Genomic DNA, 27428 nt, shown 5'->3' on the forward strand with positions numbered 1-27428 from the left:
CATGCCATTTATTGATTATATGACATTCAAATTTCAGTGTCTATAAACAAAGTTTTAGTGGAACCCAGCCATAGATGTTTATTTAAGTATTTTCTTATGGCAACTATCATACTACAATAGCAGGGTTGAGTAGTAGCAACAGAGACAATATGGCTCCCAAATCTAAATTTATTATCTGTACCCCTTACAGAAGTGTGCCACACCTCTGCTCTAAATTGCTATTATATTCCAAATGCATTCTATAAGAATTTAAAAGGAAAGAGTCCTTTCTGAAATGTTCACCCTATGACTCATATTATTGGATACCAATTTCAGCACCTTTTGTTAAGTTGTAAAGAAGTTACCAGATTATATGATTAGTAGAGACCACCATATGTCCCCAGGAAGATACCAAAGTTTTCTTTCATGATGTGAAATGGTTCCCCTAAAGTTTGCTTTATGAATTAGAATGAATTTTTTCATGATACAAAATTCTTTGTAGATATTTTTAATTCCAAATGTGGAAATATATATTAAACTCTTTATTGAAAAAGAAGATATTATTTTCTGGGTTCATCAAGACAATTAACTTAGGTCAAACCCATACCCCCAAATAGGACCAGATATTGGAAACATTTCCCCCATTTGTTTGGTTTGCATTATCACATTATTGCATGTCTCTATGGAAACCTGTTTCTTTAAAAGGAAGTTATTTAGAAAAAATCTGGTAATATGTTATCTCACAACCTGAAGAATCAGAGTCCAGGTTTGGCTTTTGAAGTCAGTGAGGAAATTCAAAAGACACACGAAATTTTGCCAAGTGCTTTATCCCTCAAATGGGGTGTTTCAGCATCACTCAATACTGCCCTAGGTCTCTAAAATTAGACTATTTTTTAGTTTGTCTCCTCCAAGTCATGTCATTCAGAACTGTCTCATAGACGTAGTTCTGTTAATTGTTAAATTTGCTTTTTAAATCAGTATCTCCCTGATGTCACATCTTCCAAACAAGTTCACGATGGCATTGATAAGGAAACACCTAATGCATGCTGCTTGTGACATATAAGGTAATAGAGATGCCATGACCTAGGAAAAGGTGGACCAAGAGCTTTGTCAGAGCCAGCATTAGCACAATCATTTCCAGTGTGCACAGGGTGACTTACTTTAGAGGAGCAGGATCTGTTGGTCTACATGATGATCGGCCACTTTGTTGTAGAGATTGTCCAAGTCTTATAACCTCTCTACTCTTTGGTCCAAACTTTTGGTAATAGAATATGACTTTAATATCATTACATGTGAGAGATTTCATATTGGAAATGGAAAAATAAAAGAAAGTTATTTGCTAAAGAGGACTTATTTGGATATCTTTTATAAAAGGAATCAACTTTCCTGTTAGAGATATTATTAATGCCATGAATCCAGGCACTCATCCAGTTCATTTTGTTGAAGTACTTAATTGTTTTTATTCTCCTAGCTTTGGCCTTGGCACTTTAGATTATCTAATTCAAATATAGTGACATTAAATTTTACAATTCCTATTTTCCAGACTTTTATGAAATTTACCTGCATGCAACAGACATAATGAAATATAGACATTTATGCCAAAGTAGTTTGTAACACACATAGTACTGACCATGGTGATAGTGGTAATAACAGTAGTATTAAAAGTCATATTATAAAATACACTGTAATCTGCTAGACAGAAAATTATATTTGCACCTACTAACTTGTATTCTAATTCTAACTATATTCTGAACTCTGGCATTTACCAAAAACACTTCAAGTGATGAATACTGGCTCCCTCATTCCTCTCGTGCTACAAGATCCAAAGATGGGGCTTGTCCCCTCTGTGTTTCCTTGCTTATACCATTCAGCTGTATCCCCTCTCCTAGTAACTGTCATCTATCAAACTTTTTCTCACTTTCTCACTGTCAAAGACTGTAGCACCTGTCTCATATTTCTCTCTCCTTACCAAGTTTTTCTACCATCCTAGATGATTTCAATATCCACAAGGACACCTATTTAGTTCCCTGGCTCCTAGTTTCTGAACTTCCTTGTTGGCAGTGAACTTCTCTTCCTCCACCTCAACCACTTCTCACAGTCATCTTCCTGACATTATCATCTCTAAAATTACTTATCCAAGCATACTACTCCCATCCAACATGTTTATTCTTTCTTTCTCTTTCTCTCTTCTTTCTTTCTTCTTTCTTTCTTTCTTTCTTTCTTTCTTTCTTTCTTTCTTTCTTTCTTTCTTTCTTTCTTTCTTTCTTTCTTTCTTTCTCTTTCTTTCTTTCTTCTTTTTCTTTCTTCCTCCTTCCCTCCCTCCCTCCCTCCCTCCCTCCCTCCCTTCCCTCCTTCCTTCCTTCCTCCCTCCCTCCCTCTCCCTCTCTCTCTCTCTCTCTCTCTCTCTCTCTCTCTCTCTCTCTCTCTCTCTCTCTCTTTCATTTCTTCTTGTTCAAGTACAGTTGTCTCAATTTTCCCACAACCACTTTCCACTGCCCAACCCACCCTCAATTCTTCTTCCCTTTGGCTTTGTCAATGGGTCCTGAATACATGTTCTGTAATGATCCTTCCCATTATTCCCTGCCATCCACCCCTCTGGTTACTGTCAATTCTATATTTCAAAATCTCTGGTTATACTTTGCTTGCTTGTTTCTTTTTGTTGATAGGTTCCACTTATAGGTGAGATCGGATGGTATTTGTATTTCACTATCTGGCTTATTTCACTTAGATTAATGCTATCCAGAACTATCCATGTAGCCATGATGGGTAGGAGCTCCTCCTTTCTTTCTGCTATGTAGTATTCCATTGTGTAAATGTACAACAGTGTTTTGATCCATTCGTTTACTGATGGGCACTTAGGATGCTTCCAGCACTTGGTTATTGTAAGTTGTGCTGCTATGAACATTGGGGTGCATAGGTTCTTTTGAATTAATGTTTCTGGATTCTTAGTGTATAATGCCAGCAGTGGAATTGCTGGGCCAAAAGGCAGTCCCATTTTTAGCTTTTTGAGGAAACTCCATACTGTTTTGCACAGTGATTGTACCAGTGTGCATTCCCACCAACAATGTATTAGGGTCTCCTTTTCTCCACAGCCTCACCAGAACTTACTGTGTGTTAATTTGTTTATGATGGCCATTCTGACTTGTGTGAAGTGTTATCTCATTGTGATTTTAATTTGTATCTCTCCGATGACTAGTGATGCTGAGCATCCTTTCATAGGTGTCTGGTACCTCTATATGTCCTCCTTGGAGAAGTGTCTGTTCAGTTATGTTGCCCATTTTTTTAATTGGATTGTTTGTCTTCCTGGTCTGGGATTGTGTGAGTCCTTTATATATTTGGATATCAAACCTTGTCCAAGTTATCATATGCAAATATATTTTCCACACATTTGGTTCCATTTTCATTATGTTGATTTATATAGCTGTGCATTTTTTTTTATTTATTTTTATGAAGTCCCATTTGTTTATACTTTCCTTTGTGTCCCTTGCTCTAGGGGATGTACCAGTGAAAATATTGCTGCATGGAATATCTGATATTTTCCTGACTATGCTCTCCTATAGGATTTTTATGGTGTCATGACTTTATTTAAGTCTTTTAGCCATTGTGAGGTTATTTTTGTATATAGTGTAAGTTGGTGGTTGGGTTTCAGTTTTTTACATGTAGCCATCTGGGTTGCCCAACACGATTTATTGAAGAGACTATTTTTACTCCACTTCATGTTTCTGCCCCCTTTGCCAAATATTAATTGACCATACAGGCATGGGTTTATTTCTGGGCTTCCTATTCAGTTCCATTGATCTATGTGTTTGTTCTTATGTCAGTAGAAGATGTTTTGATTACAGTGGTCTCATAATATAATTTGATGTCAGATACTGTGATCCCTCCTACTCTATTCTTTCTCAAAATTTCTGCTGCTATTTGGGGTTGTTTATGGTTCCATACCAATTTTTGAAATGTTAGTTCTAGGTCTGTGAAATATTTCATTGGCATTTTAACAGGAATTGCATTGAATCTATAAATTGCTTCAGGTAGATGGATATAATTTTAACTTTTATATTGCTGTTCAAGTACAGTTGTCTCCATTTTTCCCCCACCACTCCTGTCCACGCCAGCCATCCCTACTTCCCACCCTTGATTGTACCCCCCTTTGGTTTTGTCCATGTGTACTTTATACATGTTCCTGAAAACCCTTCCCTCCTTTTTCCATCATCTCCTTCCATGTCCCCTCTGCTTGCTGTCAGTTTATTCTTAATTTCAATGTCTCTGATTGCTTGTTTTGGGTTTTTTTGTTGTTGTTGATTAGGTTTCACTTATAGGTGAGATCATATGGTATTATGGACATTATAATGATGTTAATTTCTCCAATCCATGAACACAGTATATGCTTCCATTTATTTGTGTCTTCCTTAATTTCTTTCCTTAGTGTTGTGTAGTTTTATGAGTACAGGTCTTTTACCTCCTTGGTTTGGTTTATTCCTAGGTACTTTTTCTTGTTTCTAGAGCAAATGGGACTTTTCCCTGATTTCTGTTTCTGATTTTTCATTGTAGATATATAAAAATGCCATTGATTTCTGAGTATTGACTTTATATCCTACTCTTTTGTCAAATTCTTATTAGGTTGAGTAGTTTTTTGATGGAGTCTATAGGTTTTCCTATGTGAACTATCATTTCATCTGCCAAGAATGACAGGTTTAATTCCTCCTTTCCAATCTGGATGCCTTCTATTTCTGTATCTTCTCTGCTCATGGTAGCTAGGAATAGCAATACTATTTTGTATAGATTTGGAAAAAGGGAACACTTATATCTTGTTCCCAATCTTTTAGGAAAGTGTTCCTTTTTTTCCCGTTGAGTATGATGTTGGCTGTAGGTTTCTTGTATATGGCCTTTATCATGTTGAGGTATGCTTCCTCTATTCCCACTTCAAGTATTTTTATCAAAATGGGGGCTGTGTCTTATCAAATACCTTTTCCCACATCTGTTTACATGATCATTTGATTTTTGCCTTTCCTTTTGTTTATGTGATATATTATGTTTATTGATTTGCAAAGTTTACACCATCCTTGAATGCCTGGGATGGATCCCACTTGGTCATTGTGTATGATCTTTTTAATGTATTGCTGGATGCTGTCTGCCAATATTTTGTTGAGGGCTTTAACATCTGTGTCCATCATTGATGTTGGCCTATAGTTTTCTTACTTTGTTGTGTCCTTATATGGCTTTGGGTTAAGAATTATGCTGGCTTCATGAAAAGATTTTGGAAGGCTTTCCTCTCCTTGGATTTTTTTTTGGAATAATCTGAGAAGTATAGGCATTATCTCTTCCTTAAATGTTTTGTAAAGATTTCCTGTGAAACTGTACAGTCCATGGCTTTTGTGTGCCAGGAATTTTTCTATTTACTGCCTCAATTTCATCTGCTCTTATTGGTCTGTACAGGCTTTCTGCTTCTTCATTCAGTTTTGGAAAATTATATATTTTTTAAAAATTCGTTCATTTCACCTAGGTTTTCAAATTTCTTGGCATATAGTTCTCACAGTAATTTCTTACAATTCTTTGATTTCTGTGGTATCAGTTGTAATCTCTCCCCTTTCATTTATGATTTTTTTGTGGGTCTTTTCCCTATTTTCTTGATGGGTCTAGGTATAGGCTTGTTGATTTTGTTTATCTTTTCAAAGAACCAGCTCATGAATTTACTGATCTTTTGAATTTTCTTTTAGTCTCTGTGTCATTTAATTCTGCTCTGATCGTAGTTATTTTTCTTTTGACCCACTCTGCACTTTGTTTTTGTTCATCCTGTTCTTATTAAGTTGTTTATTTGAAATGTTTCTTTCTTTTTTCTTTGTTAAGTAGGCCTGTATTTCTTTGAACTTCCCTCTAAGAACTGCCTTTGCTGTATCCCATAAGTGTTGGATTGTTATGAGTTCATTTTCATTTGTTTCCAAAACCTTTTTTGATTTCTTCCTTGATTTCATTCTTAACCCATTCATTGTGTAACATCACGCTATTCAATCTCCATGAATTTGATTGTTTTTGAGTTTTTTCCTTGAAATTGGTTTCTAGTTTCAAGCCCTTGTGGTCTGAAGAAATGGTTGATATGATTTCAATTTTCTTGAATTTGTTGAGACTTGTTTTCTCTCTTATGATGTGGTCTATCTTTGAAAATGTTCCATGGGCATTTGAAAATAATGTCCATTTTGGTTCTCTGGGATGAAAGTTTCTATATATATGTCAGCTGAGTCCACTTGAAATGATGTGTCATTCTGTTTCACAATATCCTTGTTGATATTTTGTTTGGAAGATCTATCCATTTTTGACAGTGCTGTTTTAAAATCCCCTAGGATAATTTTGTTGTCTATATCTTTCTTGAAGTCCTCCAATATTTTTCTTACATATTTGGGTGCTCCTATTGTTGGGTGCATATATGTTTACAATATTTAAGTCTTCTTGATTGATTCTTCCTTTGAGTATTATAAAGTGTCCTTTTGGGTCTCTTTTATGGCCTTTGCTTTGAAGTCTACTTTGTGCGATATAAGTGTTGCTACTCCAGCTTTTTTTTTTTTCCTGTTCATTTGCTTGGCATATTTTTTTTTCCAACCCTTCATTTTCAGTCTGTGTAGGTCTTTTATTCCGAGGTGGGTCTATTGTAGGTAGTATATGTGTTGGTCATGTTTTCTCATCCATTCAGCTACCCTATGTCTTTGGATTGGAGCATTTAATCTATTAATATTTAAAGTTTTTATTGGCAGGTACTTATTCATTGCCATTTTATCCTCTTTGGACCTGTGTTCTTATCTCTCACTCTTTTTCTTCATCTGCCTAAAGCAGTCCCTTTAGCATATCATGCAATGCTGGTTTGGTGGAATTTTATTCTTTTAGCCTTCTTCTATCTAGGAAGTTCCTTATTTTGCCTACCATTTATTTGAGAGCCTTGCTGGGTAGAGTGGTTTGGGTTGCAGGCTTTTGCTTTTAATCACTTGGAATAATTCTTGCCATTCCTTTTTGGCTTGTAGTGTTTTTGGTGAGAAGTCAGGTGCTAGCCTTATCACAGCTCTTTGTATGTTACTTCCTGTTTCTCCCTTGTTGCCTTTAAGATTCTGTCTTTGTTTTTGAATTTTTCCATTTTAATTATGATGTGTCTTAGATTGGGCCTCTTTAGATTCCTCTTGATTGGGACTCTCTGTGCTTCCTGTACTTGTGTGGCTTTTTCTATCATCAAACTAGGGAAATTTTCCATCATTCCTTTTCAAACATGTTTTCTGTCCCTTGTTCTTCTTCTTGTGTTTCTGGTGTCCCTATTATACATATATTATTATGTTTCATATGTCCTTCAGTCCTCTTAGCCCCTTTCCTTCTTGTGAATCTCTTTTCCTTTTCTTGCTCTTTCTAATAGTTTTTTTCTACCTTGTCATCAGTTTGCTGATTCAGTCCTCTGCTTCCTCTAGCCTGCTTTTGATTCTTCTAATGTGTTCTTCAGTTCAGAAATTGCATTCATTTCCTCTTGGCTCTAGTTGATTGTTTCTTTGCCCTTTTTCATGATGATAATTTTACAGTAAGTTCCTCATAATTTCCCTATAGTTTTAGGTATTCTCACTGAGGTCATTAGCTTCCTTATAACCATTGTTTTGTACTCAATATCTGATAGTTGACATGCTCCTGTTTCATTTAGCACTCTTTCTGAAGATTCCTATTTTTCCTTTTGATTAGGATTTGATTTTTTGTATTCCCATTACTTGTGAGAGTCTTCTTCTTTGCTTCTGCTTCTTAAATTGATATGTTTTGACTCCCTGAATTTCTGGTGTAACTCCTATGGTAGGACGCCTGTGATATTCAGTTGTGTGTCTTCTTGATCTCATGAACTTAATGCTCTTGGGATGCCCTTTATGCCATTTATGTTGGCTCTCTGGATATAATTGGGCATTGCCTGTTGTTGGGTCATTCTTTGGTGGTTCCTTCCCTCCAGCTGGTTGATTAGGGTTCCCTACCCACCGCATCTTATATGCTGTTTTGCAGGTGCTCATAGAACAAAACACAAAGCCCAGGAAACAAACACAAACCCACAAAAATAAGTCTCCCATGCAGTCCCACTATCAACAGAGAATGAACCAGTATTTAAAAAGGTGTGAAAAGATTAAAACTGTTATAATAAAGGAGAGTGAATATGAGATGACCACTTAGGCATAGGTGGATATACTGCCTCCTTGCACAACCAAAAGAAGGACAACAAAAAAATTAAAAACAAAAACCAACCAGAACTGACAAAAAATAGGACTGTATGGAAGTCTGACAAGCAGGGAGTTAAAGAAGAAACATCCAGACTGGTAGGAGGGGTGAAGACAGGCAGTCGGGCAGACAGGACTCATAGCAAGGTGGTGGCTGGAGGACCAGGTGAGGTGGCGGCTGGTGGAGAAGGTGGTCCCACATTTCTGAGCAGATAAATCGGGAGGAACAACTGGGGAGCAAGACAGATTGCACAACCCAGGGTTCCAGCACAGGGAAATAAAGACTCAAAGCCTCTGACTGAGAAAATGTGTGGGGATTGAGGCAGTGGGAGAAACTCCAAGCCTTGTAGGAGAGTTCATTGGAGAGACCCACAGAGTCCTACAATGTACAAAAACCCACCTACCTGGGAATCAGCACCAGAAGAGTCCAATTTGCTTGTAGGTAGAGAAGGAAATGACTGAAAGCCTGCCAAGAGCTGAATGGGCAACATTAGTCCCTCCTGGACCCCTCCCCCACATATAGTGCCACAGCACAGCGATATAGGTTGCCCCTCCCTGACAAATACTTAAGTCTCTGCCCCTTACTAGGTAATGGGTGTGCCAAGACAAAAACATATGGCCCAAATGAAAGAACAGATCAAAGATCCAGAAAAAAATACAACTAAGAAATTGTCAACCTATCAGATGTACAGTTCAAAACACTGGTAATCAGGATGCTCACAGAATTGGTTGAGTATGGTCACAAAATAGAGGAAAAATTGCAGGCTATGAAAAGTGAAAGAAAGGGAACCAACAGTGAAGGTAAGAAAACCGAAACTCAAATCAACAGTTTGGACCAGAAGAAAGAAATAAACATTCAATCAGAACAGAATAAAGAAACAAGAATTCAAAAAAATGAGGAGAGGCTTAGGAACCTCCAGGACATCTTTAAACATTCCAGCATCTGAATCATAGGGGTGCCAGAAGTAGAAGAGGAAGAGAAAGAAATTGAAAATTTATTTGAAAAAAATAATGAAGGAGAACTTTTCCAATCTGGCCAAGGACATAGACTTCCAGGAAGTCCAGGAAGCTCAGAAACTCCAAAAGAAGTTGGACCCAAGGAAACACACACCAAGGCACATCATAATTATATTACCCAAGATTAAAGATAAGGAGAGAATCTTAAAAGCAGCAAGAGAAAAGGAGACAGTCACCTACAAAGGAGTTCTCATAAGACTGTCAGCTGATTTGTCAAAAGAAACCTTACAGGCAAGAAGGGGCTATAAAGAAGTATTCCAAGTAATGAAAATCAAGGGTCTACAAGCTAGATTACTCTGCACAGCAAAGCTATCATTTAGAATGGAAGGGCAGGTAAAGCGCATCCCAGAGAAGGTCAAGTTAAAGAAGTTTATCATCACCAAGCCTTTATTATATGAAACGTTAAAGGGACTTATCTAAGAAATAGATAAAAAATATGAACAGTAAAATGACAACAAACTCACAGCTATCAACAACTGAAACTAAGGAAGAAACACCTCATTAAAAATGATTTTGAGATGGTAAAGGGAGAATCACTAAGAAAGATTGGGAATTGGAGCAATGCAAAGAAAGAAAGTAAAATTTGCATCATGAATAAAAAAGGGTGAAGAAGGCAGAATGAAAAGTACTAAGAAGTGCCAAAAAGGTGTAGAATGGAAACAAGTTGTAGTAAGAGAGAAGACAAAATTTAAAATGAAAATAATGAGTGGAAAGAAGGAGGTAAAATGGGATAGGAGAAGGGAGAGCAAAATACATGAATTGAAATAAACTATAGTATAAAATCTAGTGACTTAATATGCACAAACTTGACAAACAAGAAATGAACGTTAAAAAGCTATTCAGGGAAAAAAGAGTATCTCAAATCATAAAGAAGACCACAGTGGATTTTGTCTCAGTAGCCTCTAGTATTTACCACTGTTTTTCACTCTGGATATGTCTCTGGTAATGTCACATGTTGATTCTGTCTGACCTTAGGCAGCCTGTTCAAGACTTCCAGGGATCTACTGTCTGTGGCTGACTCCATTGGTTGTTAATCTAGTCACTCTGCACCCAGCAGTCATGGTTAAGCACCACAGGGCCAGGGCAGAATCCTTCCTGGGGTCAGGGCTATCATTTCCCCTCAGGCTGCTGCCGCTTGGTGGGGAGTGGTATGTCTGAGCAGGATGGCTGATACTTTATAGAGGATGATTCAGCACCAGGATCCCAGGATCTACTCTCTCAATTCTCTCCCCAAAGCTTCCATCTCTAGTCTCTCCTCAGGCATCTCTAGCCCACTCTGTTCCCACTTTTGCCAGAGCCCATGGTAAGTGGCTACAAATGAAAATTTGTGTGTTTTAAATGGCTAAATGTTTTAAAGAGCCCTTTAAATGGCTCTTTGCATCTCTAGCTATCTCTCTGGCAGGGAGCAACCCAGCCACTTTTTGCCATTGGTGGTTGTCTGTGTACTTTTTGGGCTCTGGTTCTCTGCAGCCGAGCCTGCAGTGCTTGGGCTCTGGTTCTCTAGGCTGGAAATCCCAGCTTAGGGTTTAGACTCCACACTCCTCAGAGGGATCCAACTGGTTTCTTAATTATCCCTCCAGTGCTACCTGTGGGCGCCCAGCCCAGCCAGCCTTCTTGAGTCTCCACCATACTCCTTACCAGTTAAATTGTGCTGAAGTTGATTCTTCTGACTGTCTGAGGTTATAAAGCTTCTATCTTGCTATTGTTCAGTTGTTTGTTCTGGGTGATTTCTCCACAATTTAGTTGTAATTTCAGATTGGTCCTGGCAGGAGGTTAGTGTGACTTCCATTCAGTCCTCTTCTATTTGCCCTATCCTGCAATCACTTCTTATAATAAAGTGACTTACAAGAAAAGTTTAGTCTAGTTTCATTTATGTTATTTTAGATTATCTAAGTATAATCAAGCCAAGAAATATTCTCATCAAGGTATTTTTAAGAGAAGTACAACTTGAGTGAAGTAGAGGACAGATATTTATTGTCATCAGAATTTTTCCTTATTTTATTATTTCTGTTTATTATAAATGTAACTGAAGTCATGATGTAAATTAAGAGAAACTTGTTGGAGAAGAAAAATATGAAGACACAGGTATATGCCACTGGTTGCCTCTTCCTCTACTGCTGCTCTGTGTGTTTGTTCTTTGATAAACAGTATTGACCTTCAGCCCATGTACTCTCTCTTCAGGTTTGCAGAGAGCTAGTGCAAGAGCTCCTTCACCCTACCGGAGAGATTTTGAGGCTAAACTCCGCAATTTCTACCGAAAACTGGAAGCCAAAGGATTTGGTCAGGGTCCAGGGAAAATTAAGTGAGTGCTCCAGTACTTAGCACTGAATTCATATGGCAGCTTTTTCTATATTTTTCTTCCCTATACCTTTGTAAAGTTATGAGACTGGATACCATGGCATGGTAACAGTTAAGTTTATAATAAAGAGGAAGGAAAAATTATGAAATTGAGAAGAAAGAAGAAAGGAGGTTAAGAAATTGATGAGAAGGCAGAAAGGAAAGTAAAGAACCAGAAAGAACAATAGGCTTCAGACAAAACCATGTGTAAAGTCAGTGGTAGACCTTTTCAGAAAGCAAGGAATCTTGGACTAAATTTGATAAACAAAGACACTGAAATTAAGAACAAATGGACCTTAACCAGAGGGGAGATAAGAGGGGATGATGGGGGGAAAGGGTGAATGTTTTTCAGGAACAACTATAAGGGACACATGGACTAAACCAAGGGGAAGTGGAATCAGAGGAGGGAGGTGGGGATGGCTGGGGTTGCAGGAAGAGGAAGGGAGAAAAGGCAGACTACTGTACTTGAACAACAATAAAATTTTAAAAAATAGAAAAAAAGTCATATATGTCCCTTTACTTATTCTTCAGACAAATTTAACTCATTTGTCAAATTCATGGGCTCTTTGTAATGTTGTCACTTTGTAATAGGAGTCTAAGTAAAAAGTTGTGTTTTTCTTCTGGATTAATTGTTTACATAATGAAAAGCCAAACCCAAAATCAAAAATCCAATTGAACAGATTCTTTTTGGAAATGATTTTTAAAAAACCCAAAAATGGTCCAGTAAGAGAATGTATTCAATTATAAAAGCATACATATTGTCCTGTGCTATCAATGTTTTGAAAAGAGTGTTTTAGAAAAGTCCATCACTCAACTGATGGAATATGCACCTCATTGAGAGGCTGGGGAGTGATACCTGGGCACTCACTACTTATCAAAACACTCTCCAACAATGGATCTTTAAGCTACCACTCAAAATCCACATGGCTTCTACTCCTTCCTAGGCTCCTTATTCGTCGGGACCATTTGTTGGAGGGAACCTTCAATCAAGTGATGGCTTATTCCAGGAAAGAGCTCCAGCGAAACAAGCTTTACATCACCTTTGTTGGAGAAGAAGGGTGAGGCACCAGTACTCTTATGCAGACGCCTTAATGCGGTGTATCTGAGTCCTTGGATCTTGGTTAATTTTTCTCAAGAAGAAGCAGGGTGGCTCTAAGCCTTTGCCCTGAGGTGATTCTGATAGTGTCCTTCTGAGGGGGTCTTTCTCCAGGTATTGCCAAACTTTAGATTTCATGTTCTTTAAAAACCTAAGGTTACTGATAGGTATTAGAGTCTGAGGTACATGGTCAAAGTATAAACCAAAAATACAGCCTTAAGCTACTGTACTTCTACTTTTTCAGGTGGTGTACACTTCTGAATATCTGATCAAAAAACTCTTCCCCTCCAAGTACACATATAATAAGGTTAAATGTATATTTCTTTGTATATGTGAAAGTCCAATTATTGCAGCATTCTTTGTTCAAAAGATTATTCTTTGTTCCTTTAAATTAATTTGACTCCATTCTCAAAAATAATGACTTTATATAGGTCAGTGTAAAAATATAAAGTACACATATACAACTACATACCAAATATTTTACATAATTTCAATGATTTTATGGAAAATAATCTCAACCACAGAGGACAAACTCATCAAAGATGGCATGTAAAAATGAAGTTGGAAGCTTTTCAATTTACACATATGCACGTGTGTATGTGCAAATTGTCTCAGGAATTCTCTTGTGCCTTTCCCAAGAAAGCCCTTGTTTTTAATGGGTGAGCTATGTGTTTTATCCAATAAGTGATCAAAAAGAAAAAAAAAGGCTAAAGGACATTGCTATAAGAGTTCATTCATGAACATCTGAGTAAGAACTTCCCCAAACCAATGACTAAACCTCATTTTCTATAGCAAATCAATACTTCCATTGAGATCCATTCTAAAGAGCCAAGACTGCTCTTGCATTCCCTAGTACTGACTCTGAAAGAGCACACTAGTACCCAGATAGAGATAGGCCCCCTACCTCCTGCTCATAATAATTTCCCGGGCTTCTGCTTCTTTTCAGCTTGGATTACAGTGGTCCTTCGAGAGAGTTCTTCTTTCTTTTGTCTCAGGAGCTCTTCAACCCTTACTATGGACTCTTTGAGTATTCTGCAAATGATACTTATACGGTACAGATCAGCCCTATGTCTGCATTTGTGGAAAATCATCTAGAATGGTAAGATCTAGAATTTTTGCTTTCTTATGTTTGAAAGTTCTAGTTTTTCTTAGAAGGCAAAAACATTCCTCAGGGGCCACTGTGTTTAGAGCAGTGGGCCAGACATTATTAGAGCTGATGAGAGTGAATAGCAAAGTGCTAGAAGGAAGACTACCCATTAGTTTTCACCCAGAATACAAAGTAAATTACTAAAGACACTGCAAAAGTATTATCTATACCAAATTGATCTAAGAAATAGTAATTGCCTTCTGAAGAGACACTAAAGTAAATAGAAATAGGTCCTGAATGCTGATAATTCTACTAAAATTATGAGTCCCCAGTAAAGGTTCCTTGCAGATATATATGGGTTTGAAATTCTTTGATACTTGTATATTTTTGGACCAATGGTTTTAGCATTGTGGACATCAGCTTCTGATTCTGATTGTAGAATAAAGTTGTTGGGTCACATCTCTAAATATCCCTCTGACTCAAAAATATTTATCTCTTTGCTTTTCTCCTATTGAGGCATCTATTAGTACTTACTGATATGTGTAAGAAGATCAGTATTAGTCAATTATGTGCAATTCTATAGTTGAGATACTTCAGATATTAGAAGCCTTCATAAATTTGCATGAGGGAAGGGTTTTCAGGAACAACTATAAAGGACACATGGACAAAACCAATGGGGGTGGAATCAGGGTGGGAGATGTGGATGGCTGGGGTGGGGTGGAGTGGTGGGGGGAAAATAGAGACAACTGTACTTGAACAACAATAAAAAAACTGCAAAGGAAAAAAGAAGAAATTTTCATTGAAAATGTAGAATGCATGTACTTTCTTGCTGTGTCACCACACCTGATTTGAAATCTATCCCACTCTCACTGCTGGAATTCCTGTCATCAAGAAGGAAATGAGTCCTGTAGATTGCTAATGTGATTGTTGTGACACTGTTTATTTATGATGTGTTGCAATGGCTGCTGATGAAGGAAGCTTCTGAGGTGATACCTGTGCCTGCTAGGTGTACCTTTATATGTAGATGTATAGACGTAAGGGTACCTTTAATAATTTAACAATTGTAAATTAAACACACACTGTATGCTGAGAAGATACAAAGATGAAATGAGTAAGATGTCTTCCCCGAAGAAGATGTAGTAGGAAGAACACATGAGTGAACCAACACTTACAGTACAAAATTGTAAGTGCCACATTATACATACATACCTGTGTATGTACAATTCTTCACATATGCACACACACCAGAGATGCACATAGAAAGGCAGTGGATCTGTTGAAAAGAAGGAATGATTGCATCAGATCTTAAGGGGCAGTTGTATAGGAGAAAGGGAGAAAAGACATGCTGCAGAGTCAAAATTGGAAGTAATAATTAAAAGACATGAGAGGGAATGGAGCCTTCAGCAAGTAATATAACTAGATTACAACAGAGAATACCTTTTGAGTTTGTGATAGAAAGTGAGGTTAGAATTAAATATCAACAGTGGTTATGTGGATCCTAGCTCCTGGTCAAAGTTGCGATGAGGCCTATGGGTTTGTTTATCAACTAGTTCCCTTATGACTTTATTAAGTGAAATAAGACTAAGCTACACTTTGAATTTGTGATTTGTCTTTCATTCAATGCATTTTGCATTAAAGATTCATCTGATCAAAAAAAAAGAAAAGAAAGTGAGGCTAGATATAAAAGAAAGAAGCAGGTGGTCATATACTTTATGGAGCATACTATAATTGGAGTTGTGTTTTTAAAAAGTAAATCTTGTCATATTGTGAAGAAAAATTTGAGGAGGTATGGATGGAAAGAGCCAAACTAGTTCTGAAGCGGCTAGTAAGTCAGAGAGAGAAATAGTCAAAACTAAGGCAGAGACAGTGTCCCAGAAATGAAAGGACATCATAGAGGGAGAAGAGATGATTGAATGTTAAGAGGGAGAAAGAAATGTAGAATGTAAAATGTAGAATGTAAATACAAGGTTTCTGGTAACACAACTGGGTCAATTGATGCTACGACTATGACTAGAGTGAGGTTGAATAGACAATATTTAGAGACAAAAAATGAGGAATTCACTCTTTGACAGGTAGAACTTGCAATTTCCATTATTAATGCAGCTGGTTATGGCAATATGTAAATGGAGCTAAGGCCCTAATTAGCAGAGGAGCAGATGCACTAGATATTGAGATTTGAGAGACACCAACACAAAGTGGCTTAGCTGTGGGAAGTTGTGCATGCCCTCAAAGCTTGTGAAGACAGTAAGCAGAGCTGAGGCCCACATGAAAGTGGACAATATTGATGTGTAAGGGATGGGCAGAGTCAAAGGTCCTACAAGGAAACTAAGGAGTGACCAGACAGCTCATACCCTGGGAGGAGTGTGATGAAAGAAATGCAGAGCCTGGAGAGAGTTAGGGGTACTCAGAAGAACTATTTGGGAAGAGAAGGCAATCTGAAAGGGCAGAGGCTGGAGAAGGTATCTAGGCAATAGAATGGGGACTGCAAGTGTTCAGAGCATTCAATTGGGAGAACAGATGTTAGGACATCAATGGAGAAAGAGTATTCAGATGGCCAATGGAGCTGCATTGAGTGGTGGTAGAGGAAAGCAGTGCTAAGCACTGTAATGGCATGAAAGGGAACCAATGTTCTGAAGAAATCCTGGGAGTCAATAATGTTTCAGTGCAAACACAGAATAAGGCCACAGGCAAATGCCTAATAGTACAGAGCATTTGCCGGGCTTATAGTCTGATCGTTTGCTATTGACGTGTGGCCTCAGTCACTTTCCACTGAGGAAGGCACATCACCAGCTGCCTAGCCCCTGTTCTCACCCTGGCATTGTTGCTTCTGCTCATCTCTGGCATTAGAGAGCTGAAGAGGCTCTGGTAATGTGTCAGGTATACTTTATTGCACTGAGGAAGTAAATTGTGTGATAGATGTAAGAATTAGTAATGCTCTTTGGATAGGTCCTTTATAAAGGTCAAAGAACCAGAAGTGCCTGCCCTGGAGGTGCGAGTTAACCTTTGTTTTTCCAAAGGAAAGAACATGAGGACTTTCATCCACTAGTTTTCCCACTTGTTTGAAAATATTTGCTGTGTAAATCAGAAACAAAAATGTGTGTAGCTTTTTGCCAAATAGCAGTCTAAGCAGAGCTTGTGCAATAATAATGTTCTTTTAGTGCTATATATTGGATGGCAAATTGTTATGAAGTGAGCAGTGACCTCCCCTCTGTTCTCAGGCTCCAACTCTGACCCTTTAGTTCCTTGAGCACTGGTCTGGCAAGAAAGGTGCGATGTGGAAACAACACAGGCACAAGACTATATCACGATTAGCAAATGGAGTTGGACTCTATTCTCACCAGTGCCTCAGAGGTCTTGGGAGAGGGGGAGGATTTTCTTTGGGCAGTAACAGCCAGGGGTGAGTGAGCTTGAGACACCTTGTTTAGTTTTGAATAGGAAGCCCTGTTGGAATGTGTGTCTCAACCAGATGGTAATGCTACAATTGCTCCTTCTAGGTGTTTTTCTACTAGAGATACTTATACCTCATGGCAAGTGGATTTACAAAGAAAACTGAGCACCCAAGTGGTCAACTCTTTGCCACCCTAATGGAGGATGCTAGGAAGGCTAATTCCTGATTGAAGTCACTCTGGTCCTTGCACAATGTGTGTTCAACAATTGTGGGTTGTGTCCCAGACTGAGGTCTTGTCAATGTTGCTCATGCAGTGTTTACGACACTGAGGAAACCTGAAGCCTGAGTTCTCAAATATGATTGCCTTACCAGATGCAACTCACCCACCAACAAGGATGGGCAAATCTGTGATCTCAGATCTAGGAGTGTGGCCCTCCTTCTTTCCTCACTCTTGGGAGCCTCTATCTTGTGATCCACAGAGCCTGTGAAAACAATGACACTTACTATAACTAACACATCAATCATGAAAAGAGAGACCAAAAGATTACAGGGCTCATAATGGTCACCATCTTGACTTTGTAAAGCTAGAAATTGTCCCTGCCTCAGGACAGCCTGGAGCTGGAGTCCTTCTGAGAGAAGGAATGGCTTTGCTGCCTGCCCTCCTGCTCATTCTACAGAACAGGGCCACAGGCCAAAAATAAGCTTTTTACTATCTGGGAAGCTCTTTATCTGCCCTTGATTCTAAATACTAACCTTGCTGTGTAGAATAATGGATAACGCATTTAAAATGCCCATTGCTACATATGCAGAGTCTTGAATTGTTAGGTAAAACGACAATATAAAAATATTCCATTAGATGTTTCTGGCCCTTCAAACCCCAAGCATTCTTGCTAACACAGAGCTCGGTGAGTAGTTTTTGAGTCAAAGATCAGAAAAAATCTCCCACCAAAGCCAGTCCAACAGCAGTCCTTGTGTATTTTCTACAGATATATAAGAGATTTACTGGTCTCATCTCCTGGTGAATAAGAGTTGCCTTCTTAGCACTACACTAGAGAAGCTGTGGGGAATAAATCACTTGAATAGTCACCATAAAATATGCATGACAGGTTGTGACTATGTTCATTCTGCCTATTTCTTTTTTCTCTTCTTTTGTTAAATCAATTTTTATGGTTCAATTACAGTTGTCTCCATTTTCCCCCCACCACTCCACACCACACCAGCCATCCCACCCCACACCCTTGATCCTAACGGCCTTTGGTGTTGTCCATGTGCCCTTTATACATGTTCCTGAAAACCCCTTCCCCTCCTCGCCCCTTTATCCCCTCCCACATCCCTTCTGGTTACTGCCGGTTCGTCCTAATTTCACTGTCTCCGGTTACATGTTCCTTCCTTGTTTGTTTTGTTGATTAGACCCCCCTTATAGGTGAGATCATATGGTATTTGTCTTTCACTGCCTGGCATATTTCACTTAGCATATGCTCTCCAGATCCATCCATGCTGTTGCAAAGGGTAGGAGCTCCTTCTACCTCTCTGCTGCATTGAATTCCATTGTGTAAATGTACCATAGTTTTTTCATCCATTCATTTACTGATGGGCACTAAGGTTGCTTCCAGCACTTGGCTATTTTAAATTGTGCTGCTATGAACATTGGGGTGCATAGGATCTTTTGGATTGGTGATTCAGGGATCTTAGGGTATAATCCCAGCAGTGGAATTGCTGGGTCAAAGAGCCGTTCCATTTTTAGTTTTCTGAGGAAATTCCATACTGTTTTCCACAGTGGCCTCACCAGTCTGCATTCCCACCAACACTGCACTAGGGTTCCCTTTTCTCTGCATCCTCTCCAAAACTTGTTCTTTGTTGATTTGTTTATGTTGGCCACTCTGACTGCTGTGAGATGGTACCTCATTGTGGTTTTAATTTGCATCTCTCTGATGGCTAGTGATGCTGAGCATCATTTCATATGTCTCTGGGCCCTCTGTATGTCTTCCTTGAAGAAGTGTCTGTTCAAGTCCTTTGCCCATTTTTTAATTGCTTTGTTTGTCTTCCTGGAGTGCATTCGTGTGAGTTCTTTATATATTTTGGAGATCAGGCCCTTGTCTAAAGTATCATTGGCAAATATGTTTTACCATACTGTTGGTTCTCTCTTCATTTTAATGCTGTTTTCTTTAGCCATGCAGAAGCATTTTATTTTGATGAGACCACATTTGTTTATTCTTTCCTTTATGTCCCTTGCTCTAGGGGATGTGTCTGTGAGGAGGTTGCTGCATGGACTGTCCGAGATTTTCCTGCCAATGTTTTCCTCTAGGACTTTTATGGTGTTATGACTTATATTTAAGTCTTTTATCCACCTTGAATTTATTTCTGTGTATGGTGTAAGTTGGTGATCGAGTTTCTTTTTTTGCATGTAGCTGTCCAGATCTCCCATCACCATTTGTTGAAGAGGCTGTTTTTGCTCCATTTTATGCTCCTGCCTCCTTTGGCAAATATTAATTGACCGTAGAGACTTCGGTTTATTTCTGGGCTCTCTGTTCAGTTCCATTGGTCTATGTGCCTGTGTTTATGCCAGTACCTGGCTATTTTGTTTTCAGTTGCCTCGTAATACAGTTTGATGTCAGGTATTGTGATACCTCCTGCTTTGTTCTTCTTTCTCAAAATTGCTGCAGCTATTTGGGGTTGTTTATGGTTCCTTATGAATTTCTGAAATGTTTGTTCTGTATCTGTGAAATATGTCATGGGTACTTTAATAGGGATTCAATTGAATCTATAAATCACTTTGTGTAGTATGGCCATTTTGATGATGTTAATTCTTCCAATCCATGAGCATGGTACATGCTTCCATTTGTTTGTGTCTTCCTTAATGGTGTAGGCTATTCTAAATAGGAAGACTCTTATGTGAAATGGAAGGCTAAATAAGGAGTTTCCCAGACAAAAATAAAAAAGCCTAAAAGAATACAACTCCACCAAACCAGCATTGCAAAAGAAGCTAAATTGACTGCTTTAAGAAGATAAGGAGAAGGGGGAGAGGCATAAGAGCAAAGATCGAAATTGCAATGAATAAAATACCTATCAATAATATCCATAAATGTAAATGGGTTAAGTACTCCAATCAAAAGAAATAAGGTAGCAGAATGGATAAGGAAACGTGGCTCAGGTATATGCTGTCTACAAGAGACCTTGGAACCAAAGATCTACACATTGTGAAAATGAAGGGATGGAGAAAAAATATTCTAGGCAAAAGGAACTGAAAAGAAAATGGGGTAGCAATACTTACATCAGACAAAATAGATTTAAAAATAAATGTCATTAAGAGACACAAAGGAGGACACTATGCTATACTTAAGGGAACAATTCAACAGAAGATATAACTCTTGTAAACATATATACACCCAGCATAGGAGTACTAAAATATATAAGGAAGAGGAAGACCTTGGAGGGCTTCAAGGAAGATATCGACACCAACATAGTCTTAGTAGGGGATTTTAACACCCTACTGTCAATAATAGATAGATCTTTCAAGCAAAGAATTATCAAGAATATTGTGACATTGAACAACAGTCTAGAAGAAATGGACTTAGTTAACCTAATATAAACAGAACCTGTTACCTCAAAAAAAACAAAATATACATTCTTTTCAAATGGAATATTTTCAAGGACAGGCAAAAGGTAGGTCACAAAACAAGCCTCAAGAAACTCAAGAAGATTGAAATCATATCAAGCATCTTCTCAGACCACAATGGCTTGAAACTAAAAACCAACCTTAAGGAAAAAACTAAAAAAATTCAAACTCAAAGAAACTAAATAATGTGCTATTAAATAAAGAATGGTTTAAAAGTGAGAAAGGAAGAAATCAAAAAGTTTCTGGGAACAAATGAAAATGAACAAAAAACAGCCCCAAACCTATGGGACAGTGCAAAGGCAGTGTTGAGAGAGAAGTTTATAGCAATACTGGTGTACCTATAAAAGATAGAAAAATCTCATATAAAAAACTTAACCCTTATTCTACTAGAACTAGAGGAACAACAGCAAACAAAGCCCAGAGAGAGTATAAACAAGGAAATAATCAAGATCAGAGCAGAATTAAATGACATAGAGGCTAAAAGAACAATTCAAAGCATCAATAAATCCAGGAACTGGAGCTTTAAAAGACAATCAAAATGGACAAGCCTCTATCCAGACTCATAAAGGAAAAAAAGAGAGAGGACCAAATAAATAAAATCAGAAACAAAAGAGGAAAATTTCAAACAATACCAGAGGAATACAAATGATTTCTGTGTAGGAAATTACAAACAATTATATGCCAAGAAATTTGAAAAAACTGAGTGAAATGTTAAAATTTCTAAAAAGCGAATTCTTCCAAAACTGAACCAAGAAGGAGCAGAAATAATGTATAGACTGATAAAAAATAGTTAAATTGATGTAGTAATCAATCAACTCCAAGCACACAAAAGCCCTGGACTGGACAGCTTCACAGGTGAATTTTACATTTAGGGAAGGGCTAATCCCTAACATTCTCAAACTATTCCAAAACATTCAAGAAGAGGAAAGACTCCCAAAGTTTTTTTTTAGGAGGTAGTAATATCTTAATTACAAAATCTGGAAAATACATAACAAAGAAAGAAAACTACAGGCCACATCACTGCTAAAAAAAAAAAAAATGCTAAAATCCTCAACAAAACATTGGTAAACCACAACCAGCAGTAAATTACAAAGATCATATGCCATAATCAAGTTGGAATCATCCTAAGGATGCATGGATGGTATAATATTCACAAATCGATAAATGTAATGCACCACATAAATAAAATGAAAAACAAAAAAAACCCCACAATACATCAATAGTTGTTGACAAAGAATTTAAGTACAGTGCCCATTTATGATTAAAATGATTTACAAAATGGGAATAGAGAGACTATACATCAACATAATAAAGGCTATATATGAGAAACCTACAGACAACATCATACTCAATGGGCAAAAACTAAAATCTTTCCTCCTAAATCATGAACATGACAAACATGTCTGCTTTAATCACTTTTATTGAACATAGTACTAGAAGTTGTAGACATATTGACCAGACAAGAAAAGAAATAAAAAGCATCCAATTGCCAATGTGAAGTAAAACTGTCATTTTTTGCAGATGACATGATAATGTACTTAGAAAGCCATAAAGGCTTCACCACAATTTACTCAAACAAATAAGTGAATTTTCAAAGTAACAGGATACAAAGTCAATATTCAGAAATTGAAAACATTGTTTTACACCAACAATGAAATGTCAGAAAGAGAAACTAGGCAAAAATCCCATTTACTATAATAACAACAACAATAACGTACCTAGTAATAAACTTAACCAAGGAAGTAAAAGACCTGAACTCCTCCTGGCTGGTATGGCTCAGTGGATTGAGTGCCAGCTGCCAACCAAAGATTCACACATTTGATTCCCAATCAGGGCACATGCCTATGTTGGGAACCAGGTCCTCAGTAGGGGGTGTGAGAGAGGCAACCACACATTGATGATTCTCTCCCTCTGTTTCTCCCTCCATCACCTCTGTCTAAAAATAAATTTAAAAATTTTAAAAAGAACTGTACTCAGAAAACTACACAACACTGAAGAAGGAAATTAAGGAAGACACAAATGGAAGCATGTACCATGCTCATGGATTGGAAGAATTAACATCATCAAAATGGCCATAGTACCCAAAGCGATTTATAGATTCAACGCAATTCCTATTAAAATATGAATGACATATTTCACAGATATAGCACAAACATTTCAAAAATTTATATGGAACCATAAACAATCCCAAATAGCTGCAGCAATTGAGAAAGAAGAACAAAGTAGGAGGGATCACTATACCTGACATGAGAGTATATTACAAGGCCACTGTAATCAAAACATTATGGTACTGGCATAAGAAGAGACACATAGACCAATGGAACAGAATAGAGAACCCAGAATAAACCCAAGTCTCTATGGTCAATTAATATTTGACAAAGGGGGCAGAAGCATAAAATGGAATAAAAATAGACTCTTCAACTAGTGTTGGGAGGTCTTACCAGCTACATGCAAAAAAATGAAATTTGATCACCAACTTACATCATTCACAAAACTAAATTTTTGGTGGATAAAAGACTGAAATATAAGTCATGGCACCATAAAAGTACTAGAGGAGAACATAGGCAGGAAAATCTCAGATATTCCATGCACTAATACTTTCACTGATATGTCCCCTAGAGCAAGAGACATAAAGGAAAGAGCAAATGGGACCTCATAAAAATGAAAAGCTTCTGCATGTCTGAAGAAAAGAACATTAAAATGAAAAGAGAACTAACCATATCGGAAAACATATTTGCAAATGATACCTTGGACAAGAGTTTGATCTGCAAAATATATAAGGAACTCACAAGACTGCACTACAGGAAGACAAAGGACCCAATTAAAAAATGGGCAAAGGACCTGAACAGTCACTTCTCCAAGGAGGAAATATAGAGGGTCCAGAGACATATGAAAGGATGCTCAACATCACTGGCCATCAGACAGATGCAAATTAAATCCACAATGAGATTCCACTTCATACTAGTCAGAATAGCCATCATAAACAAATCAAAAAACAGCAAGTGTTGGAGAGGTTGTGGAGAAAAGGGAACCATAATACACTATTGGTGGGGATGCAGACTGGTGCATCCACTATGGAAAATAGTATGGAATATCCTCAGAAAACTGAAAATGGAACTGCCTTTTGACCTGACAATTCCACTGCTGGGATGATACCTTAAGAATCCTGAAACACTAATTCAAAAGAATCTATGCACCTAATGTTCATAACAGCACAATTTACAATAGTGAAGCACTGGAAGCATCTGAGGTGCCCATCAGTAAATGAGCAGATCAAAAAACTGTCATATATTTACACAATGGAATGCTACTCAGCAGAAAGAAAAAAAGGAACTCCCACCCTTTGCAACAACATGTATTGATCTGGAGACCATTAAGGTAAGTAAAATAAGGCATGTGTTGAAAGACAAATACCATATGATCTCGCCCATAAGTGGAATATAATCAACAAAACAAACAAGCTAGCAAAATACCACTAGAAACATTGAAATAAAGAATAAATTGACAATAACCAGAGGGGCAAGGAGAGGGATGGTGGGGGATAATATGGGCAGGGCCATCAAGGATCATGTATAAAGGACTCATGTATAAAACCCAATATAGGCTCAAGCAGTGGAGGTGGGGATATATGGGGTGAGGCCCATGGTCGGGTGAAAGTGGAGACCACATACTGAACCACAATAAAAAAAAATTTGAAAATTTAAGAAAAGATCATCATTGCACATGGACAACAGGTTAGGGATTGACTGTAGGAGAGGTGGTGGTCTCTGCATGGGAGATCAATGGGGAAAAATAGGGACAAAAGTAATAGAACAACAATGAAAAATAGAAAAAATTATATAAAATATACTTAAACACAAAAACAAAAAAACAAATACAACAAATAAGAACTTTTATTTCAGCATTTTTTTTAATTTTATTTAACTTTATTGCTTTTTGACCATTACCATTCAGCCCTCTTATGCCCCCTGCCCCAGGTATCACCACGTTGTTGTCCCTGTCCATGAGTCCTTTCATGTTTTTACTAAATCACTCCACCATTTTACCTGCCCTCCGCACTAGGTGTCATCCTACTCTCTATCTATGAGTCTGTCTCCATTTTCCTTGGCTTTGACGTTTAAAAACATTTCTTTTGATGAAATCTAATTTTCTTTTTTCTTTTTTTTTCCCCTTGGCCAGGGAGATATATCCAATAATATATTGCTGTGAGCAATGTCCAAGATTTTGTTTCCTATGTTTTCTTCTATAGGTTTTTTTTTTTGGTTGCAGGTCTAACATTTAAATATTTGATGCATTTTGAATTTATCTGTGTGTATGATATAAGAAGGTGGTCTAGTTTTATTTTTCTGCACATATCTGTCCAATAAATGGTCCAACACCATTTATTGAATAAACTATCTTTTAGCCCATTGTATGTGTTTGCTTCCTCTGTTGAACTTTAATTAACTATAAAAGTGTGGTTTTATTTCTGTGGTCTCTATTCTGTTCCACTGATCTATGTGTCTGTTTTTATGTCAAAACCATGCTGTTTTGATATGGCCTTATAGTATAGTTGATATTAGGTAGCATGATACCTCCACCTTTGTTCTTCTTTCTCAGGATCACTGTGGCTATATGGGACCTTTTGTTGTTCTGTATAAATTTTTGAAATAAAAACAAACAACCCATTAGAAATGGGCAAAGCACCTGAATAGACACTTCTCCAAAGATGACATACAAATGGCCTATAGACATGTGAAAAGATGCTTACCATCACTAATCATCAGAGAAATGCAAATTGAAATCACAATGTAATACCATCTCATACCTGCCAAAATGGCTATAATCAGTAAATCAACAAACAACGAGTTCTGGTGAGGAATTGGAGAAAATTGAACCCTTTTGCACTGTTGGTGGGATGTAGATTGATTCAGCCACTGGGGAAAGCAGTATGGAAATACCTCAAAAAAATGGATCTGCCTTTTGACACAGAGATCCCACTTCTGGAAATATATCTGAAGGAACCAAAAGCATGAACTTGAAGGATTATAAGCACCCCTGTGTTCATTGTAGTGTTATTTACTATCATCAAGATATAGAAGCAGCCCAAGTGTCCATCAGTAGTTGAGTGGACAGAGCAACTGTGGAACACTTACACAATGGAATACTATTCAGCCATAAATAGATGAAGATTCCACCCTTTGTGACAGTATGGATGGACTTGGAGAACATTCTGATAAGTAAAATATGCCAGTAAGAAAAAGACAATTACCGTGTGATTTCACTCATATGTGGAATCCAATGAACAAACTGAACTATCAGCATGGTTTTTAAATACACAAATCTAGAAGCAGCCCTACTATCCATCAGAAGGGAACTGTTCAACTTCATTAAGACAGATCCATACTGCACAATGGTAAAAGGCATAAAAGGACTGAATAGAACTTTACCAGATAATGGAGTGAGATTTCTTAAAAGTATTGTTCAGAGAAGAAAGAAGCAGAAAACCATGAACGATACCATTCAAAAGTTGAAAAATAATGATGCAACACCTGTATGTGTATAGGTATGGCTACTTAAACATAAATAAATTATTATGTCACTATGTGATTTAGATGAAGAATATGGAAGGTTATATCTTATTCAACATAGGTCACAGGAGATAAAGTATGAAGAGAGGAGCCACCAAGCTAGGAAAAGACAAAAGCAATGATGATTTTTTAAAATAGTTTATAAGGTCATATTAATGTATTTATATAAAATTATATCTGAATGCAATTTAAAAAAATAAATCCCTAACAGCTAAACTATCAATTAGTACAAATATCTTAGCTAAATTATTAGAGTAAAACAAATGTTGCTGACATGAATTTCTCAATGTACTCTTATACTGCTGAGGACATGGTGCTGGGCCACACAAACTGACATTGAGCCTCTGACATATTATAAATGTCACAGGTATATGCTGCTGCCTTGCACACCCTACCTCTGTTCTCATTCTTTCTTTATCCCATTTTGACACCCTTCTTTCCTGTACTCAGCACAAAAATATATAATAGTTCCCACTGTCTACAAAATTAAGTCTGGATTTCTCAAATCCTCAGGCAGCCCAAACACTAAGACTGCTTGCCTGAGATGACACCATCTGTTTCTACAAACCAGAAACTCCTCTGTCCTCTGATATTTTAATAGGGGCTCTGCTCCCCGTACAACATATCCTATGTTTCCTCTGTTTCTTTTTTAAAATTTTTATTGTTATTCAATTATAGTTGTCTGCATTTACTCCCCATCCCTCCACCCCACCCCAGTTTCCTCTGTTTCTGTTCTCACACTGACATGGGTCTAAATTTCACCCACCCTTATAACCCACTTAAAATAGTTTGTAGTTCCTTTTTGACTTCTTTCCTGAACTTTCTTCTAAAAAAATAAGTTCATCTTCTCTTGAGTTCTTTTAGAAAAAGGTTTTCAAACACTCTTTGTTGAATCCTTGCTTTCCAGTGAAATTTGTATTAAACCCCAGTATCTAGAACAGATGAAAGTAGAGCTGGTCTCACAGTAACCAGAGGGGGGATATAATGGGGGAGAGAAGGAGAAGGTCATCAGGGAACATGTATAAAGGACATATAGACAAAGCTGAAGGGGGGTAGGATTGAGGGGAACAGGTGGGGATGTGTGGGGCCAGGGAGTGGTGGGAGAAAATGGAGACAACTGTA

General features: G+C 37.6%; 1 protein-coding gene across 1 annotated transcript in view; it reads left to right on the forward strand.

Annotated features, from left to right (window-relative positions):
- The window catches only part of HECW1 (HECT, C2 and WW domain containing E3 ubiquitin protein ligase 1), an 803434-nt gene that overhangs the window by 666686 nt on the left and 109320 nt on the right, over positions 1 to 27428 (forward strand). Inside the window, exons 20-22 of the mRNA XM_045193075.2 lie at positions 11394 to 11514; positions 12494 to 12607; positions 13592 to 13744. Coding sequence (XP_045049010.1) covers positions 11394 to 11514; positions 12494 to 12607; positions 13592 to 13744 — 388 coding nt within the window. The remainder of the gene's footprint in view (positions 1 to 11393; positions 11515 to 12493; positions 12608 to 13591; positions 13745 to 27428) is intronic.

This window comes from Desmodus rotundus, chromosome 6, assembly GCF_022682495.2.
Source record: "Desmodus rotundus isolate HL8 chromosome 6, HLdesRot8A.1, whole genome shotgun sequence".
NCBI lineage: Eukaryota > Metazoa > Chordata > Mammalia > Chiroptera > Phyllostomidae > Desmodus > Desmodus rotundus.